The 22,632-nt window shown below is 36.0% G+C and overlaps 1 protein-coding gene across 1 annotated transcript; it reads right to left on the bottom strand.

The window, feature by feature from the left end:
* LOC123707475 (pancreatic lipase-related protein 2-like) lies at positions 1–9,899 on the bottom strand. Its single transcript, XM_045657544.1, has 9 exons — positions 9,824–9,899; positions 7,864–7,887; positions 7,253–7,427; positions 6,403–6,499; positions 5,599–5,759; positions 4,907–5,029; positions 2,714–2,956; positions 2,276–2,456; positions 1–900 (listed from the first exon to the last, which is right to left on the bottom strand). The coding sequence occupies exons 2-9, from the start codon at positions 7,864–7,866 to the stop codon at positions 753–755; spliced, it is 1,131 nt and encodes a 376-aa protein (XP_045513500.1). The 5' UTR covers positions 7,867–7,887; positions 9,824–9,899; the 3' UTR covers positions 1–752.
* Positions 9,900–22,632: the final 12,733 nt, after the last annotated feature.

Raw genomic sequence — 22,632 nt, 5'->3', positions numbered from 1 at the left:
ATTATATTCATCTCAGTATAAAATTAAATATTAGGTACCAGTTGCGGGGGTAGCGATTTAATAACGTTAGATTTTTTTATTGATGCGCCTTGAATATTAACAGGACAACTGCAAAAACGTTTAGCGCCTGAACAACACTTATTGACACTATTATATGCAGGGTAAAATCACCAATAGAATGCTTGAAATACAGAATTGATTGTATTATAACGAGAGAATCCTGCATTCGATGCTGGTAAATATTTTGTTGATAGTAGAATATTAGTAATATAAACATTGTATGTAAAAAAGATATGGTGATTCTATTAAGATATTTGTGTATACATTAATTAATTCATCTAACAAAAGTGACATAAATCTTTAAGTGATCTATAAGATATAAATAAAAAAACTTGGCGATTAACAAGAGTGGCGAGAGGTTATTGTCAGTTCTTCTCTTCCGTTCTACGCCCTTGAGAACTGGCAGTAAATGTAAAATTAGCAGTATTTAATGTATATTTATTTTTTGATGTTCAAGTGTACATGGTGTTACCTATATGATTAAATGATTTTTGACTTTTCGTCAGGTCAGAAATTTATTGAACAGAAATACCATCTTTTCACTTTTGTTCTACTTGAACTATCCGATGAGGGGAGTTGAAGACATAAATATTTTTATTTAATATAAATTATTAACGTTTAATTAGGGTAAGGATAATCTAACAAAAAAATATTGTTTACGTAGTTTACGCATTGCGTTGTTCTGTTTTTTATCATCCAAATAGATTCCCCAAATTCTTCACAATGCCCTCATTGTTGACATAACGCGTTCCCTCCATTCCTAATCCGAAAGGGGATTCTCCTTTGGTTCGAAGGAAATATAGGCCTTTGGTGCCAGGCTTCGTTGGATAACCCATGTAACTGTAATAAACATATGTTATATAGGAATCGCCTCAATGACATGACGGAGGTTGAACACCCTGGTACCTTTTAAGCTCGTAAAGCGTCTGATTGCGCAATACTTCGTTTATTAACTTCAATTATTAATGATTATTAAAGTTTTGCGAGATAATGTTGCCAACAACAATGGTTTTCATGTGTCTATGACTGCTGGTCATATTTGGAGACTTAAGCTTATTCTGTACTCTTAGTGCGTGTAACTTTTTAATTCTTTAATGCATACAAACATTTGCCCTATTGGCCCAGTGGCTTCAGCGTGCGTCTGTCATCCGTGAGGTGATCATCCCGAACCTACAAGGTTCGATTCCTAGCCTTCTTTCTATGCGGGGATTTAACATTCGCTCCTATAAACATCGTGAGGAAACTGGCTTGCCTTAGACCCAAAAAAAAAGACGTAGTCTGTCGTGTGCTAGGTACAGGAGGCTTATCACCTACTTGACTATTATATTGACAAATGATCATGAAATAGATTCAGAAATGAGACCCAGACCTAAAGAGGTTGTAGCACCACTTATTTTAATGCAAACATTAAAAATCGATTTGCTTATTTCGTAAGGCTTAACTAGGACATGTTAAGCAATGAGGTTAAGGTAACTTATGATAAAGAAAATTGTGCAAGCTAACCCATCGATCACCATTTAATACACGATATCATATGTTAATTAATTAGACTAATAACAAAACTATTTTTTGTAGTCCTTTAGTTTGTAACTATAAAAGTTACACGAGTTGCTCTTTCTTTATACTAGAGTTGTTTCGAACCCTAGCGAAGTGTTTCCCAACCTATTTGTGCCAAGCTCTAAGCCTTTGTAAAACACCTATGCCCCCCTACACTTATAATATTAAATTGTTCACTTAAAACTTAAGTTAAAGGTTTTAGGCAGAAATTACTATATAGAAATTAGTAATAGCCCTAAACAATCAAATTGCCGCCCTGAGGGGCTTGGACCCTACGATCGGAAACTCTATACTAGAGTATCATGAGCCGAGCAATGATGGCCTAGTGGATTTAGCGCGCGTCTCTCTCACCAATGGACTTTATTTCCACGTGCGCATTTAATATTCCCTTGAAATGTGAAGGAAAACATCGTGAGAAAATCGGCTTGCCTGGGACTCAAAAAGTCGACGTAGTCTGTCAGGCACAGTAGGCTGGTTATCAAGTAGGCTACTAGTACCTATTAGATTGAAAAATGATCATGAAACAATTACAGAAATCTGAAGCCGCAGCGCCACTGCTTTTTATTATTAATATTTGAGCGGCATAATACTTTGGACAATATATTTTTAACGCATTATATAATACCTCTACCTATATATGAAACTTTTGTCAACTTACACGACTTCTTTTTCGCATTCCCCTTTCTTAAACGCTTCCCAATCTTTACATTTGACAGCTGGAAATGCTTCAGGATTTATTATGGATTCTCCATACAATGGCACACAGCGAGAATGAGAGCAAGATTGCAGTACGCAGTTTGGTTGCGTTAGTCCTTGGTTTGGGAAGAAGTCTACTTGACCTGAAAAATAAATATTTATTCAGTATTAATTGTTTTGATTATTGTAACAAGCATAACTTCTTGATAGTGAAGAAGGTTTCTATATTGAGTTAATATGAACGGGGATATTCTCGTCATTTCGTTATTCTGGTATAAACAGCATTTTGTCATAACTAATTACATAATTTTAGTCTAAACCGCCAAGAAACTGAAATATTTAAAACATGAATTCACCGCAACTGGAGCCGTAGACAATAGACTAAAGAGTGGTAGCTTACCTAATGGTTCCTTTATCCCAAAAACACCAGAATCAGTATGAATGACGTCAACGAAATCAGCATCTGTGTGTTTTAATCTGACTTCTGGGTCAACGTGGCTAAAGCAAGGTCCAGCCGGATCCAAACCAGTAATCCGGCCGATTTTTCTGCCAGTTATTTTTTCAAAGGTCTTTCCAGCGAAGCCTGATATGTGGGAACCGAGGCTGTGCCCGATTAAGTGGATGAGAGAGGGGTCTTGACCATCTAGGACACACAAGTTGATATTCATAGTTAAAGAAATATTTATTAAGCACAAAAGCTGGCTGCAACGGCTCAAATTTAAGAATCTTTCCACCAACTTTGATTTTGTTCCCTTTGGAGTACAGCCTCTTGGGCCGTGGGTGCATGTGCACAGGCGCTAATTAAAGAATTAAGTTGCGACCTGGTATATAGTACGGTGACCCCATATCTGGTGCTTCGCTGCTGCTAGCGTTAAATACACACGGACAAAACCACACAGCCACAGGGATGCCACAGCGATTTGTTATAAATGTCTATTTATCAATTTTTCATTATGACTTTCATATATGTTAAATTGTAATAGAATATTGATAGTTAATTGCAGTTTATATTGATTGATGACTATTGTTAAAGTCACGTTATCAAATCAATAGCGCGGCTTCATTTCTATGTACCAAATTAGAATGATTATTATTTTGCCATGAGTCGAATTACTTATAATTGCAAGACAAAGAAACATTTATTTTTACTTAAAACCCTTTGGTTTGATTGCCTTATTTTGTTGCAACCGTTTATCAAAGCCACGTCAATACAAGTAATTATTTTATAATTACTGTTACGCTATAATTGGTGCAATGTAAGTAATTTATTATAGTCTTCGTAAACTAATTAAATCATCTTCCGTCATAGTAATTCATCAAGGTAACCAAGATTTCTATTAAAATAGCATGACGTTTGTATAAAGCATAGAACTCGTAAAGCACCCATGGGCCAAAGGTATCAAGGAAATTAATTAATTATTTGTAATGTAAATATTATCAACATTATGTATCTATTAAATTTTGTTGAAGATAGTCTTTTTCAATAACTAAATACAAAAATAAATGTATTGTTTAGTCATGAGTTCTGCAAAAACCGACCTATTAAAACACCATAAGACTGTCGACTGTCATATTGCCAGCAGAGAAGAAAGTAGTTTCGACAAGGAGTGGTGGCAGGAGAAGTCGGGGTCGATCACCTACCTGTTGGTCCTTTAGTAAAAAGTTTTGCGAAGAAGAGAGTCATAATTTATAATAAATGAAGTGATGAGAGAAGACGTGTTTATTTTTAAACTAAATTGTATAATGGTAGTTACTTCTAATTGAACCATAAGTGACCGAAGATTTGGTCCCTCCAGCCGGATTTTCTGAAAAAATTCTAATAACTATCCCAGAAATATCATTTACTATTCTAACATTTGCTATTAATTGTCTAAAATAAAATAAATTTATATCATTTCGTTAATATTTCTTGTTAAGGTTTACGCATACGAATCTGCCGCAATCTACATTAAAGAAAATTCTAGAGTCGCCTTTATTAGATCATGTTTGAAATCTTCACATCCGGAATGGGACGTGCTTTCAATAGCAATGTCGTATTAATATTTATGTGGTTTTCTGGTTACTTACAGCAATTACTGTCATTAAGGTTTACTTAAAGGTTACGTAAAGTATTTACTTGATTTTATTGATCATCCTTGAAAACTTTACTGATATAATCTATCATTTTTTGAGCTTGTTAATTTGGGTTTGGGCTTGAATTTTTTTTACTTGGACTAACAACTACTGTTTTACTAAAAAGATTTATATATTATATTATTATATACAGGCTTCCTAAATACAATAATATCTTCTGTATTTCAGATTACATCCATGTCGTTTAGTTGAGTAGGCAACTATTAGTTCTTAGTTGCTATGTTGGTATTGGTTAAACAGAGGTTAGTTAGGAGATTTGGTTAGCAATAAATTTTATTTTATGATGTCTAACCTAATTAAGAAAAACATCGCTTTTTTGACGTCCCGTTATACCAAGTTACTAACGTGTGTATTTATTTAAAATTCAAACTATTTGCTAAAATGCTATTTGTGCAATAAAATATAGATAAATAATGCTGGGAATCATGAGGAAATCAAGTATCAGTACTAAGATACTTACGTTCAACCAATGCTGCTAAAACTTCAGCAAGCCTCTGACCAATAAACCGGACATATGTTGATGATCGAAGATACAGCCATCGAATTAATGGACTCCCGTCTAACGCCAGAACACTGATTTCATCTATAACAAGAGAATATTTTAATTCAGTACGGTCGTCTTTTATATAGATGAGGCTTTTTATTTATTTCACAAATAAGCCTTGCAGATTATTCCAAAATAACTATGTTAATTTACATCACATTGTATGTGTAAAACAATACATACACAAAAAAAGAAACTACAAAAATATTAATTACTTACAGTACGAACTGATATGAAGCAAACATTTTGTCAGTTCACTGAACAGACAATAAAATTCGACTGTCAATATATGCAAAGCTGGCTATATATAAGTATATAGATTTTATTTGATAATTGATAGCTCGTAACATCTTTTAATGTAATTCTTTCGATTTTAACAGCATTGTTCCAGCTTAGATCTTGTGGTTGCACTATCTAGATATGAATGTGTATTTGTTACAGGACAGTCATGGGAAAGGATTTGTATCCTCATTTTATGGCTCATCTGATGTTAATTGCTACCGCCACTCATGGGTACTCTGAAGTGCAAGTGCGTTGAAGGAACCGTAACACTTGAAGGACAGTAAGTCCGTAAATAATTTGTTGAATATTAATACTGTGGAACTTACGGCTCTGAAGGAAAGACCTGCTGATGTTTAAGAAGTTGTCGCCCTGCGGTTTGTCAGTGAAGCCATGCGAGAAGATAATGAGTCGCTTGTCAGGCTCGTTGTTACGACCTTGCACTAACCAACTAGCAGCGTCCGTTATATTTATTAACGCTGTTTTAAATCTGCAATTGTACATAAAGTTGTTATGACCAGCGAATGTATCTGCGTACGCGGAGGCCACACTTCTGCACCATTTTCTTGATTTCTTTTCCAGGCATGTTACCCTGGCTTACTGTGCCTCACACACGCCGTCGATATATGCGTCTAAGATGTACTCGCTAGTGACATCGTAGATCTATAGGAATGATTCGAATTTGAAATAAGGTAAGTCGAAAAAGAAAACTCAAATCCTTGGTTTATTCTGGCCCGAGAGGATCTCTAATCATCAGCTATTGGAGCTACGCAACGAGGAGCCAATTGACAGGTCTATAAAACGTTGAAAGTGGAAATGGGATGACCATACGCTCCAACAGAACCAAGTCACGTTGCAAAGCCAGCCTTGGCTGGAACACTCACACACTAAACGAGACGTGGCTACCCAACACAGACCTGACAATGAAGCATCATTGCAGAGGCGAGGGAAGCTGGAATGACGTTGGAGGAAATTAAAAGACTACGCTGGATGCTCCCAGCCCCACTTGAGGGACATATGACTTTAAGTCACGTCAAGTCAACTCGAAAAAGAACTATCATTTCTTGAAGAAGTTCCAATGTCGACTCATGCTTATACTTTCAATGATGTATAATTAATTATTTAAAACTTACCGACTACTATAAAACAGAGCTAGCTTATTAAGATCCGGTTCCTTCTCTCCTGTCAACTGTTCATACGAAACTCCAACCAGCTTCTTGACATGTTTACCTATAAATATTATTATAAATAAGTATGACCAGCGTTTATTCAGCGGTCACTTGAAACATCGAGCTAACTAAATCCTTATAGGTTAATTGAAGATCTCTTAGTTTCTTATATCATTCACTCACTCAATTTTAATATTATATGATTAAAATGTTATGTCATGTCTTAAGACTACCTTCTTATAGTAACACTAGACAACAGTTAACTAAATTGAGTCTAATTCAGTTAAAAGTTGAAATCGCTTCTGAAGTAAAGCGGTAAGTCCACCTTGGTTTTAAAATCCGCTCTTTTTATCTTCTCGTTCTCATACTCCTCCGAAATCGCTCGACCGATTCTTATGAGATTTTTTACTTACTTATGCATATTCAATAAGTCTGTGAATCAGTTACTATTTATATCTAAAACCCCTAATTTATAAGGGGACACCCCTTATAAAACCCCCACCCCAAAAAATAAATTATATTTTTTGGATAATTTTTCTTAAAATTATTTCATGATACAACATACAGAAATACATACAACCCTTAATTTTCACCCCTCTACTATCAACCCCTATATTATATTGGTTAATTAGAAAATTTTGACTTGAACTCCAGATAAATATTCACAGAAAAATCCAATAAGTATTCATTCCGGAAAACCGGTAGCATAGCAAAATGTTCCTTGTTGGTGTGTACTAAAAAGGTAGGCTAAGTAAACTAAGTTCGCGGGGGCAGCTAGTAATAAAGATCAAATTTTTAATACGTAAATTCTTACATTGGGAAGAGCCAACATATACAAGCGATTCTTCAATTGGATGCTTAACAGCAGACACCTCTCTTCCTATTCCCTGTCCTATTAAATCCACGATTTTACTACCCTGCTGCGCAGACGACAGGGAAAGAGCTGTCAATATAAGTGACAGCGCGCTTCGGGAGTCCCATGAAGTTTTCTGTGAAAATATTTTAAATCAAAAACCAAAAAAATTACTGACGATTTAAGAAAAACACTTTTTGAACGGATTAAAGCTATGTATTATTATTAAAACTTATATTTATTTACATAATTCTAAATTTTAAATTTTTTCCGACGTTTCGCGTACTTTTCAGCGTGCGTGGTCACCGTGACGGCTGAAATTTAAAATTTTGAATTATGTAAATAACTATAAGTCTTAATAATAATACATAGCTTTAATCCGTTCAAAAAGTGTTTATCTTAATGTGTAAAAGCTATTTTAACAAAAGACAATACTACTGACGATTGCCCACCAAATTAGTGTGCATTATTCAGCAATATATGTACTATTTAGACATAGATAAAATTGTATAATAAAATACTTTTAGCTAGGTGAATAAGGAATTTCTAAATACTTAATATCTAATACATACCATATTATTTAGTCCGTCGCGCACCTGTAAAGTACATATTTCAAAATATCAATAATTATTAATAAAAAACGAAAAATTAGAAGCACAAAGTTATGTAACAGTTATTTCGTAGCCAATTATTTTAACTAAATACAATAAAACCTTAAGGCCGGCAACGCACCTCAAACCTCCCGTTGTTGTTGTCCATGGGCGAAGGTTAACAGTTAATTTTAAGTGCTGCTCGTTTGCCCTTGGCCCATAAAACACAAACTCAACACAAAAGTGCACACCGCCTCCAAACTCAGTTACACACATCTTGGGTTTCGGTAGAAATTTTTCACCCTGGATTAATATTCGTAATAACATAAAGCATGCACAAATTGACACACACAACTTACGCCATCTTGGACATATCTGTACCAGTTATACAGATCATCTTCGGTCAATTCCATTGGAAGACTTGAAATAATATTTTTTTATTGAAATTCATGAAATATGATAGAACCTCTTACGGGTTTTAAGGCGGTAAATATACTAAATGATAAATATTAATGATACTATTTCGTAAATCTTCTAATACTTTACTTTACTATTAATAATTATTTACACTCATTTAGTAATAAGCATGGGTTTCTAACTTTTTTGTAGGATATTTTAAGACCTAGTGAACCAATCTATATCAGTAGACATATGTCAGAGACAATACTTCCATAAGTAAAAACGTTTTGGGTTCGACATACTTGAAACAACGCAACAACTTGCCCCAGCTGCCCAACGGAACAGTTTCCTTTGATTATCATTTGATGAATTGAATACAAATCACAATTAAGTTAAACGCTCCACCATTTTGTGTTTCGCTTTACATTCTCAGTAATTGCAAATATCTTCGGAATTCTAATATTTTTGTCCATTAAATTGAGAAAACAAACAAAACAGTAGAAAAAATTGTCAAGACTAATTTGTATATTGCCAAGCCGGTGGAAACAGATTGATGTGTCCTTGCTCACCACGATGTTCAGATATGAGCTACCGACAGAGGAGAAGAGGCCTATCTCTCTTTGGTCTAATATATAGACGCCACGGAATCCATTATAAGACAGCTATTATAAACTCCATATAGCTTACTCTCTAAGCATAAAAATCTCCTGTAAGCTTTAGGGATGAAGTTTTTTCTAAAATGTTTGCTGAATTATTATGAAAAGCACGCACTTTTTGGCATATGAATAATAAATAACACGTTTAATAGTGGCCTAATTTTCGATTAATAAAAGTAACAAACACAAATTGTAAGTATCTTCTTCCTCTGATAACGATGTTTATAGCTCTTTATAAGTAAGTAATGGTCTTGGTAAATTCGATCGTAAATACATATACTAAAAAGTAACAACCATACAAATCCGAAGTTATAAAATCATATTTGACATAATTGGTTTTATTACTAATATTCTCAACTGAGATTTTTATACATTTCAATTGAACAGCAAAGAAGTTTATATTCTTAGCAGAGGAATATCGATATTTTGACAATTTTAAACCTCATTACGACAAAGTCTCGGGTCAAACGAGAAGGTCCAAAAGTTATAGTTGGACCACTTACTGCGACAAAAACCAAAACAAGTTTTATAAGTACATATTCGGACAGAAAAAAATGTGAAGCGTATGTTTGAACTGATACTTAAACGTAGCTATTTGTAAAAGGTTAAGTACCGGATTTATACGCATACCCCCCTATTTTAAGACGCATGCATGGTCAGTGGTTCACATTGAATCTTGGTGAAATCGGTCATTACTTGTGATGTATCAATTTTATGTTCTTGCATTGTGATCAAAACGACCCTTTATTGATACAAAGCAAAATAAAAATACATCTTATAATGAATTGCATTACCAAGTAATCAAGCAATATTTGTGTTTTACTAAAATTATCAATAACCTATGCCATTTTGAATAAGAAAAATTTTTAAATATAAAAACTACTTACTAAAACGTGCAACTGTCAAAGATAAAAAAAACAATTCTACTTGCTAGCTAAGCACTTTGAGAACAACACGCACACTGAGGAATTGTTGGCATAAACTATAGTATTATACACAAGACTTTGAGTTTAGGGTTCCGCAAATCTACTATAATTAAGTATCTGTTTATTCATCACAAAGTACCTTGAAAAATTTGTAAAATTATTATTTAAAAATAATGTCATTTTTTATCAAAATAAAATACTTTAAACATTATTTTACAAGAGTAAAAAAATTCGGCCATATTACGCAGAGGCAAATCTTCGAGATACTGATCGTGGTTGGTAGCACAGAAGACAAAGGTTTGGTGGCCGTCCACCAACCAAATGAACCGATCAAGTGAAAGACTGAACGTCGGCAAAACTGTACACTGTGATAAGAGAGGAAAGAAGCAGTTAGAAACAGATTATCTGCCGTAAATATCTATAGTGTGAAGTCTATGTAACGACACTGAAGGGCCTATGCATTTTATGGCGTTATAGAGAGTTGTCGTTAAATAGAAAGAAAAAATGTATAGATCCATGACTCCTACTTATTAGTCATGGTCAACAACAGTCTACATGTGCAAGCAATCCCAATTTGTTAACTAAAAAACGAATTTCTTAGAAAGTTCATATGCACGACGACAGCCGACTTTATTGCGGGCTAGGATAAAGCGACAAAAGAACGTACACAGGTGCGCAGTTTTTACCAATTTTAGCAACTTAAAAAGTACTTTATTAGCCAATTGTTGTCGTCATTGAAGGTGGGAATAAAATATAAGGGTTGATAGTAGATGGGTGAAAATTAAGGCTTTTATGTATTTTTGTATGTTGCGTCATAAAAAACTTTTTTTTTTTAGGGTGGATAACTTAGGGGTTTGAAATATCGATAGTAGCCGATTCTCAGATTTACTGAATATGCATAAAAAATAAATTTATGCATAGTTACAGACAAATTTACCTTCCCAGTTGGTGGGCCTTTCTTTTATAATGTGGTGGTGCATGCAGTGGCGAAAAACAATGCAAACGATATGTGGCCGATGTCCGGGGTCGTGACTTAGGACTCCTATGTTATAAAAGTATTGGATACGATTTACTTAGTAGTTTCGTCTCTAAATCTATGGATTAGGGTGGAAAATCGGTGACGTGTTAGCCAGAAAGCCGTGAAATATATGCAGAAGTCCAGGGACCAATTTGTAGGTAATAATCGGATACAGCTGCATGAATGATCAGATCAGTGTGGACGCCACCTTACGAGGAAACCTTTCCATCCACACGTCCATTACAAGGAAGCTATTTTAAACTCAATGTTATAAACATAAAAAAAACCATAGGGTTTAATTTTAGGTACGAAGTTTTGCCGAAAATTGTGGCTGAATTTTTATGAAAATATGTTTTGCCATATTTCTGGAGAAATCATTTTTTGTTTTTATATGCATTATGCTTATATGCACACATGTACGGTTTTAACCTACACTTAAAGTTAGCCTAAGAACGAAAATATGCAGTGATATTTTGATAAAATATATTATTGATAAGAGAACAAATAACATTGTTTGTTTAAGTTAGAGGTGATTGCTATCAATAAATTATGTATCACGATTTAGAAGGTCGCAAATGTTTTCTGAGATTTTAATTTCTTAGAATTATCAAGGTTTTCTGTACGACGTCATACTTATGGTAACATGTAAATATATTTTCCGACTCAGAACCAACTTTGATTAATCAACAATAAATTAATTTTGATTGTTTTATAAGACTCAATGCTTGTGGAGACTTCAGTATTGAGAGTGCATTGACAAGTTTTGCGTTTGTTGCAATAACTTGTATTGTCCAGACATCTAACTTAAAACAAATGATATCGATTATGTATAGATGTATTTGTGATTATAGAAGCAGGCTAAAACAGAATCGTTTCTAGAGTTTTTAGTGCACGCAAGGTATTGTTCGCATATAACATAAATAACTCCTGTCCAAATCTTCATGGCAATATTACTGGGACAATATTGCCATGTACATATGGAGTGTATATGTCACAGCCAACTAGCTTAATTAGCCTTTCAATTAACAGTCTAGCTTCTAAACGTAACAGCGCCATTTAACTCTTGTGGCCTGAATAATATTTGCCATTTGATATTTGACGTTTCATTACTTGCCTAGTCTGTTGACTGTTCATTTCAATTTACAGTTTAAATCACAGCAGAAACAATGTCAATTTCTATAGGAAGTGTCCATTATACTCAATACATTTTCATATAAAAATAATATCAGCGCGATGGGTACCAAGAATTCTTTCTAACGCGCAGTAACAAACTGGACTGAGAAAGGGCTTGTTAAAACGAGATCTTGGCCGGTGTTTGGCTCGATTCATGACTATGGACAAACCATGGCATCACCATTATGTCCTGGAAATAACAGTGAGTAACAGATTGTCATCTTCAACTTATAGGAAATATTTGCCACCCGGTAAGATCGTCTGTTTTTCCCAGAACACAGCCACGGGGCGGTAATGATGAAGTACTTATCCGGAGCAACTTTTACGAGCATTTTGTGCCTGTGTACAAATTACAAAGTTGCGTGAGTAAATACGCAAGCAAGGCCCGCCGACTCGCTAAAATTGTTTTGTTTCATGAAGATAACGCCTCCGCGCACAAGTCCAGAGTTGAGATGGCTGCCATTCAAAGGCTGGCTTCGAATTGATGGAAATTCTCCATATTCACGAAACCTAGCTCGCAGTGATTTCAACCTATTGACTCAGAACGTGTCAGAGGCCATCAATTTGAAGGTACATCAGTCGCAGTAGTCAACATGGCAAACTTTATTAAAAGTGATGTACAGGTAGATAAAAAAATTGTATAAAAAATAACCAAAATGAAACCTAAAAGTTGAACAATAAAATAACATTTAATAAAAGATAACTGAGTCGTACTCATTATCAATTTTAATTACAGAAGCATTAATTGATGTAATACATATATAATTATTAAGGCTAAATGAAAATGTTTAATCAAATGCAAGTAAATTATTAGGGTAATGTTTGAGTGCCCTTTAAAAAAAAATCATGCGATTACATAGAATTAATTACAGTTCAGCAAATCGCTAATTTTAAAGTAAAGAGGAATTTGCTAAATGTCGCTTCTCCACAAGGCAACGTGGGTTAAAAAGTATAAATTCATTTCCCTCCAGCTGTTCGTTTAGAAGCAACAATTAATATAGAATTACTAACCAACTAAAACGGCTTACGTGTCTGTTCCATACTTTAAGGTTTAAAGCGTATTCAGTGTATTCTATAGTTCTCAAATGTTAAGTTGATAACTGGCTCCCTAATACAAACACTACATATACCATACAGATACTTTGACATTACAATAAATTTATACACACATTTCACAGTCCACTGGCTGGCAAGCTGTACAGCAACGTTTCTTACCAGTTGTGATTATGTTTAATGTGTATAGATTTTAAATATAGATTAAAACCTTAGCGGCAAATAGACGGTTAGTCAAAATTGGTGGCGTTGTCCTATGTGGTGCAGTAGTTACCGAATCGAAATTCAGTCCAAAATGTCCATTTTTAACTCTCTATTTATCGCTATAACTTAATCGTAATACTGTAGGATTACTTATGTAATTATTTTAAGCAACAATGATTGTGATTTTGCAATAATCGCCATTACGCTTGATGCAAAATTACTTTATGTTTTTATAATGTTTTTCGCACTTTTTCCATACACGCCTTCGCGTGTCAAATACATTTAATCACATAATCTAAGCGCTCAAAATATTGTAACTAAGTGTTTCGTTCGATTCCATGAAATATTAAGGTAAAAAAGTGTTACTATAAATATTAAACTTAACTTCATACACGAAAGCGTAAGAGAACTTTAAATATGGAGTCAGATTTCTTTTCACTAAACAGCATAATAATGTAGGTTACTGTTGGCATCATTTCCTATGTCATATGCCGATACTAATTGAATTTTCGAGCAAAACGTTATGTACTTTTTGGTACTGTAAAAAATAATATATATTGTTTCAGGAGTCTGGACCAATCGTGAAATTGCCTATGCCTTTACGCCTTACGGACCTGGCTAAACAAATTTGGTGGAATTAGATGTTATGTAAATAGTGTTGTTGCAGGCATTTGACGTCGGTTTAATTTTTTTTTAAATAAACTCACTATCGTTAGTTGGGCGTCTTATATATAAGAAGTATTTCTCTTATATATAAGACGCCCAAATATCCTGAATATGTTTATTTAAAATAGGGTTTACCCATTTGATGTTAATGAAGTTAATGCTTATTTTTTGTGTCACGTATTATTAATAACGTTTTCTCTTCAGAGAAATAGTATCACCTACGTTGATTATAACAATCCGCATCCCTAAAGACTACATGGGTAACACTGAAAATGTTTCTATCTGGCCAGTTAGAAACATTGCTAATGATTTTTTTTAATTTAATGTTTAGACCTCTTTGGTAACCTAATGTAGTATATTGCATGCATTTGTCATTTGTTTTTGTGAATTGGCGGCAAATCCAAAACTCATGTTACACAAACTCTTGATTTCTTGATGTTATATTGATTCGTTGTGGGCTTACTCAATAACAAAGGTATGATAGGCTGCGATTAGCGTTTCGTAATGAAGCCCCATCTCGTGCCACTATTTACAATTGGTTGAACGAGTTTAAGCGTAGACGTAGCAATCTCAATGTAGCTCCGCGTGAGGGACGACGTCTAAAGGTTGGCTAAAGGGTCTATAGTTTTAGATATTTTTTTGATACAAATGCAAATGGGCAGGAGGCTCACCTGATATTAAGTGATACCACCGCCCATTAACACTGTCGTTGCTCGCGAGTGCGTTGCCGGCCTTTTAAGAATTTGGTACGCTCTTTTCTTAAAGGACCCTAAGTCGAATTGGTTCGGAAATACTTCAGTGGGCAGCTGGTTCCATATAGCGGTGGTGCGCGGCAATAATTGCCTTGAAAAACGTTCAGTTGTGTAACGGCGGACGTCGACGGCGGTGCTACGGTTGGAATTTTGTATTCTGTCTCGACGTCCGATGATGAAACTCAGCTGCAGGTTCCGAGCAACTCTCCATGGTAATCGATGTCCAACTTTTTCGTCTTAGTTTGGGTTGGCACTGGTGTTAAATCGAGTATATCGATCACGGAGACCAAAATTTTAACAGCCTGTGTTTCGTTAATATTTAATTTATTATTTATTAATAATAATATTATATTGTATTATGTTACCTTGATTTGCGGCTTTAAGTTAATTACACCATAATATTTTTCTGTAAGCTACCTCATAAAAGCAAGACTGATGATGAATAATTTTAATGTTACATATAAAATATCTTATATTTATTTTGAAGTAAAAAAGTTTTTTATTCATACCTTTATAAATTCTTCCAATCCTATCTAAATAGCTTCTAGATCTCCAACCAAAAAGTAACTAATTGTACACCTTTACCCAGAAACTTTCACGTTATTTCTAATTCTGTCCGAGCAGCTATAGCTTGACCCATATTTGTATATTTTTTTGTATAGACTGTCCATTTTCTTGAAGTACATATAGAAGAATATGAGAATTGGGCTTTCGTAACCCGAAACATTGTTGAATGTCTCTTCATCTTCCAATTGTAATTCAAGGCACAAAGTGTCAGTTTTTCCAAAATGGTTTCTCCTAGCTATCGATTAACCCAACATCTTTCTTCCGTTTAATTTATTATTATCTTAGAAGAGCACATGTAATTAAAACACCCTCACGCACTGCACTCATGATAGCAACTGGCACAAAACCTCGAAATACGATTATTGCTTTTAAAATTTTGTTTACACGGACACAATAAACTTTGCATTGCCAGGCAATTCTCGCCAAAGTGGATGAGCGAGAGGTGTGAATGTTTAGACGAAGAAACTTTTTTATATTCTTTCGATAATCGTACATTCAAGACGAGAAACTCTCTAACGAAATGGGCCTTTACTTTTTTGTTCCATCAGATAACCGTCCTAATTTTACTGTTAATTAATTGACTGGAATCGATTTTCGTTATCTTAAACTTTGCGATTTTGTAGGCGTATCTAACTGTGTTTAGGTGTACCGTCATCTTTTTTAGATTCAGAATTGTATACTACTATTAAATTGTAGAACTACATCTAAAGCCGGAGTTGTTTATCAGCCGAAATGAAAAAAAAATCGCACAAGAATAAAATATGATAGAATTGACTCCAAAGCGTGAAAAGTTGCAACTATCGGCAGGCAAGGCTGGCATCAATGTTTTCGGATGCGCATGATATTCAGGAAAAACTATCAACAACGACTATTATGTAGCGTTTGGAGCGTAAAATCGCGGGAAAATGACCCTATTTGAAGAAGAATAAAGTGATATTTCATCAAGACATTAAGACCTCAACATAATGCACGCTGGATAAAATTTTTTCGGAGAGGTAATCGCTGAATTGAAGCCTATTGTACAAAAAAATAGATTTATTCTATGCTAGCTTAAGAACTTTTCTACCCACATGTTATAATTAGCAGATATGAAAAGTGTTTTTACTGTCTTTCAGAAATATATACAGACTATGAATCAAACTACCTTGTATGTTTTCTGCAAATGTTTCCTGCGGTCAAAGATAACTTGATAAATGCAATGTTAGTGGCCAACTGAATTCTCATGCAAATTTAATGATAGACGCAAATGATAAACGCGATAGCAATGTTTTTTTATATTACCAGTTTTTTTTAATATTATCAATTGCAATATTGTTCCATTAATGAATACAAAAATATGAAAAAAAAAACCACAAGAACTGTTGCATTTAATTATTTCTTATTAACTGATATTTCCTACAGCTGCAACTTTAACAACTTACCTGTTTTGGTTTGTACACGATAATGGGAACGCTTAAGCAATACATTACATGTTAATTTATTACGTTTAAATTTTAAAAGAATTTTCATCGTCTTGGAGACAAATAACACGCGATGCGCGTTTAAAAAAAATATTTTTTTAATAAAGTTGTCTCTGCACATAGACACTATGGGGGTGTAGGGTTGGTGGAAATGAAACCCCATATACTTAAACACACATGTATATTTACTCTAAAATAAATCAATACAATGTATCGTTTAAAACAGTCTACCGGTAGCTTGTGTCGCGATACGTGGCGTAGGTACGATCGTACGACCTGCCGGCGACGAAGCTCGGTAAAGACTAGCGTCTCCCGCGCAGTGTTGCCAGTCCCCACATCAGCCCCCCCGGAGACCTATAGGTCGTACAAGTGGCGCGGAAATCGAACTCTTCTGCCTGAACGAGTTACATAATCAGGCTTCTTCGCAGGGGGCATACTGGGAACTGCAATGGTGTTATTGATAGGCTCCTCCTCAGTCAATATGTGTGCCGGTTTCACTCGATCTATAGACACCGTTGTTGTCTTGCCGTCCATTTCTATTCTCATGGTCTTGTCTGTCCGGTCAAGGACTTTGTACGGACCAGAGTATGGTGGTTTTAAAGATTTACGTACGGCATCCTGCCTTAAGAATACCGACGTTGCCTGTTTTAGATCCTTATGCACGAATGTTTTGGCCTTACCATGTCGCATAACAGGCGTTGGCTTTAACTGGCTGATATGCTGCCGTAGACGCGACAAGAAGTCACTGTGGTCGGTGATTTCAGTACCCGACGATATGAATAAGTCTCCAGGTAATCTAAGACCTTCACCGTATAACAGCTCAGCAGAGCTGGACGATATATCCTCCTTCCATGCGCTACGTATGCCTAAAAGAACTAAAGGAAGCACCTCATGCCAATTCTCGTTATCATGACACATTATAGCCGCTTTTAATTGTCGATGGAATCTCTCCACCAGGCCGTTACCTGCAGGATGATATGCAGTAGTTGAGATATGCTCGGAACCAGTAAGCCTTGCAAGTTCTTTAAAGAGATGCGATTCGAACTGCCTTCCTCTATCAGTTGTAATTTTAAGCGGACAACCAAATCGTGCGATCCACTCGTTAACAAAACCATAAGCCACACTTTCAGCCGTTATATCTGTTAACGGAATAACTTCAGGCCATCTCGTGAATCGGTCGACAGCAGTTAAGCAATAACGGTAGCCGTGTGAAATAGTCAGCGGTCCAATAAGATCTACATGAACATGGGCGAAACGTGAAGATGGTTGTGAAAAAACGTGTATAGGGGCTCGAGTATGTCTTCCAACTTTTGAGCGTTGGCACGCTATACAGGCTTTCGTTCATGCCCTACAATCTTTTTTTATATTCGGCCAAACATACCTCTCTGTCATAAGTCGAATCGTAGGCTTAGCACCAGGATGACTCAACCCGTGGATGGAGTTGAACGCTTGTTTCCGAAAATCAGGTGTGAGGTACAGACGTGGCGAAGGGCTGGAGATGTCGCAGTACACTTTGCTGGAATTAGAGATGTAAATTTTCTTTAAATTTAACGAAGAATTACTGTTTAATATATCGTTCAATTCCGCGTCTCTATCTTGTGCTGCAGCCAGCTGGTCTAAGTCTATGTCCGATATAGCTTCGATTCTTGACAGTGCGTCCGCTACGACATTATCATCACCGGAGATATGTCTCACGTCAGTCGTAAATTGCGAGACAAAATCATAATACCGGAATTGCCGTGGCGAACATTTGTCCGATGCCTTGCGAAATCCTGCGACAATAGGTTTATGGTCGGTCCAAATCGTGAAAGGTCTTAACTCGACCATAAACCGGAAGTATTTCACTGCCTCGTAGATTGCAAGCAATTCTCTGTCAAATGGGCTATATTTCCGCTGAGCTGATGTTAACTTTTTCGAAAAGAATGCAAGCGGTTGACATACGTCATTAATCTTTTGTTGTAGTACTGCACCTATCGCTATATCCGATGCATCTGTTACTAACATTAAATTCGCCGTTGGATTTGGGTGAGCTAGGAGAGTTGCACCCACAAGGTTCTCTTTGCACAACTTGAAGGCCTCCTCGAGCTCATGCGTCCAACATATGGGCGTCGTTGCTTTATTGTCATTACCAGAAAGAAGATCATGGAGTGGTGCTTGCATCTGAGCAGCATTTGGTAAATAACGTCTGTAAAAGTTTATCATGCCAAGGAATCGTCTGAGTTCTCTTAAATTCTTCGGCTGCGTAAAGTTCTGGATTGCGATGACTTTCTCTGGAGTAGGACGTGTGCCTTCTGCAGTGATAAGATATCCAAGAAACTCGATCTCTGAAACACCGAATATGCTCTTGGAAGTGTTCAAAACAGCTCCGTGATCTCGTAGACGTCCAAGTACTTGACGTAGGTGTATCTCATGCTCATCATGGCTACGTGAGGCAATGAGAACATCATCAATATAAGGAAAAGCAAAATCCAGATCTCTTAATATTTCGTCCATGAATCTTTGAAATGACTGGGCGGCATTCCGCAGACCAAATCCCATGTAAGGAAATTCGAATAAACCGAACGGTGTTGTAATCGCAGTCTGAGGTATGTCACTGGGATTGACAGGTATTAAATTGTATGCGCGCACCAAATCAATTTTGCTAAACACTATGCAATTATTTAAATTATGTGAAAAATCGGCGATGTGGCGAACCGGATATCGATCAGGTATTGTACGGCTGTTTATACCTCTATAATCACCGCATGGGCGGTCTGTGCCATCTTTCTTAGGCACCAACTGTAGCGGCGCTGCCCACGGGCTATCTGAACGGCGTACAATACCTGTTCTTACCATGTCTTCGAACTCACGCTTCGCTCTGCGGAGTCGATCCGGTGCCAATCTGCGCGGTCGGCTAAACACAGGTGGACCAGGCGTAGTCCGTATGTAGTGTAGCGTCTTGTGTTTGATCTCACGTACCTCTGGCTCACCCGATGGTTTCGTAACCTCCGGAAACTCAGTGAGAAGAATGTGATACCGTGAGGTGCCTGAAACAGTTTTGATTTGGTATACAGTAGCTGAAGCTGGCTTAGCACTTGCTTTAAGAGTTGTTGTTACATCCACTAGCTTGTGATTACGCACATCAACTAATAGATTATAATAAGCTAAAAAGTCTATCCCTATTATAGGTTTCGTCACATCTGCTATTACAAAACGCCAATGAAAGTCTCTGCGTAAACCGAGGTTTAAATTTAAATTGATTGTTCCATACGTATTAATCACTGAGCCATTGGCTGCATAAAGTTTGTACTCACAGTTTTTTAACTGCTTATTATTTACATATTTACAAGGATACACACACAAATCCGAACCAGTGTCTATTAAAAAATCCAGTCTTGTGTTTTTATCTACAACAAAAATACGACGCACGTGGTTGTGGCAGCCATTGTTCGTCGCCATTAATGACTGCTGTTGTCGTTTCCCTTATATGAACATGGCGCACGACACTTTGTCGCGTTTTCTCTGAATGTGTGGTGATACCAACACACGCCACTCGTTGAAACATCTCGTGAACGTCCATGGCTGTGTGATCGGCGTCGCGACTCGTATGCACGCTGTCCCGATCGCGAGCGTGGACGCCGAGATGTAGATGTAGAAAGGGCTGCGACTTGCTTGGTTAGCTCGGCAACGCAATTCCTTAGTTCTTTTATCTCGTTGTGCGGGGACGCCACGTGGTTAATTTGTGGTTGACACATGACGTCAGTAACTGCGTCCGCTAGCGACGCCAAGGAGTCTAGCGAGCTCTTTGGTTGTGACGCAATTATGACTTGAATATTTGTTGGTAATCGGCTCGACCATATGGACCTAATGAAGTCATCTGGAATTTCTGGACCTGCGAGATTTTGTAAGTGTCTTAAAAATTGGGATGGCTTCCGGTCTCCAATGTCTTCGTGTGTTAAAAGTTGTCGCACCCGTTGTTCTTGGGATGATGACAATCTCGATATTAATTCGGTCTTCAAAGATATATACTTGTCCGTAGTGGGCGGGTTTTTTATTATGTCTTTAATTTCCGAAACATACTTGTAATCCAAATTTGACACTACATAGTTATACTTAGTAGTGTCCGCCGTGATATTCGCCAACGTAAACTGGCTTTCGATCTGTGCGAACCATAGCACAGGTTCGTCGGGCCAAAATGGCGGCACTTTAACACTGACGCTATTGATCACGGGAGCGTCATGCGCGTCTTGATTGTCCATCACGTCGGTGTCACCAATATATGGGGGTGTAGGGTTGGTGGAAATGAAACCCCATATACTTAAACACACATGTATATTTACTCTAAAATAAATCAATACAATGTATCGTTTAAAACAGTCTACCGGTAGCTTGTGTCGCGATACGTGGCGTAGGTACGATCGTACGACCTGCCGGCGACGAAGCTCGGTAAAGACTAGCGTCTCCCGCGCAGTGTTGCCAGTCCCCACAGACACCATTAAAAATAACATAAGCCTAGTAATTTAAAACTAACCTAAGCACTAAAAATTATATTTAACATAAGTGTCCAATAACACTACTCACTCTACTACACACTTAGGCTAATTCATCATGGTTTTATCCTTTTTAATTTTCGCACTAGGCCCGTGATATCTAGAAGTTTATTAATAAAACGTATATTAATAATAAAACAATCCGCTTTCTTGGACTCAAATTGTTTCACAATATTTTTCTTTAATAGACAAGTAGATATGTGACCTTTTTTTTCATGTATCCAGTATCAGTTTATGTAATATGTATCTTTGCACTTATTGCCTACCTTATGTAATTTAATTATTTTTTTTTCCTTTACTCACAGAGGTTGCCTGGAAGAGATCGCTCGAAAGCGATAAGGCCGCCAGTTACCCCCCTTTTCATTTAATTATGTTCAATTTTTATATTGTAATGTAACGAAGTGTTAAATAATAAATAAATAAGTATGTCTTCACAACAATGCATTTATTGCGTATATAAAAACTTGTTAACCTGCCGAGATGGACACTAATTTATCACTTTATATAAACAGCTATCAAAATCAAATTTACTTATATGTATGTATTATACTTTACAGTCGTGTATGTAGATTGCCTCCCAGATGATAAAACATTTACCTTTTTTCTATTATTGTAATATTAATTGTACACCAAACGAAAACATTTACCTTTTAACTAGAATTTTCAACATTAACAATTGTTTACGTATTAATTTGTCTCAACAAATACTTATTTTATTTTTCTAATGTTTGGTAGCTATAACTATGACTGCACCATAACAAGGGATTATCGACGCATCTGTCAGGTTCAAGTACGTTTGACTGTTATTTGACTCCATGCCAAAACAGATAAGTGTCCAAACAAAGCGATTAATAAAATAGATTTTTATCACGACTGTAAGTATCAATATAAGATTAATATTATCTTGTCAGTATTGAACAATGTCAGTAAATAAAACAATTGTTATTTATCTGTAAGAAAAGGCGCTACGAAAGGTAGGTTGCTCACGATGTTTTGTATTACCGTACGCAAGTGGTAACATCACAAAATCCATTGGTTCACAGCTGGGGTTTGCGTTACGTTGAAGCCACTAGGCTAATACTGTTCTCACATGTATCTAAAGCTATACTAATAGTATACAGGGAAAATATTTATCTTTATTAATGGATAGAATTTGAAACTAATGGACCGATTCAATAAAAAAAAATCTTTGACAATTGTAATGCTATGAAATTCTTTCCTTTGTCTCAATTCTTTGTAACTAAACTTTAGAAGCATTAAAAGTTCTTTATAGTCTTCCTAAAATAATTTTGAAATTATCGTGATTCATGTGTCCTTTACATTAGCTGTATTTATTTTTTCGTTATCT

Source organism: Pieris brassicae, chromosome 3, assembly GCF_905147105.1.
Source record: "Pieris brassicae chromosome 3, ilPieBrab1.1, whole genome shotgun sequence".
NCBI classification, from domain to species: domain Eukaryota; kingdom Metazoa; phylum Arthropoda; class Insecta; order Lepidoptera; family Pieridae; genus Pieris; species Pieris brassicae.
Note: the sequence above shows the minus strand (reverse complement) of the source record. Positions and strands in the feature narration are given on the sequence as shown.

Bases quoted from the DNA above. Each gene is read 5' to 3' on its own strand.
- LOC123707475 (XM_045657544.1), bottom strand. The intron at 5,030-5,598 runs GTAAGTTCCACA...CTCTTGTTATAG, and splicing joins CAGGTCTTTCCTTCAGAGCC to ATGAAATCAGTGTTCTGGCG. The intron at 2,457-2,713 runs GTAAGCTACCAC...TTTATTTTTCAG, and splicing joins TGGGATAAAGGAACCATTAG to GTCAAGTAGACTTCTTCCCA.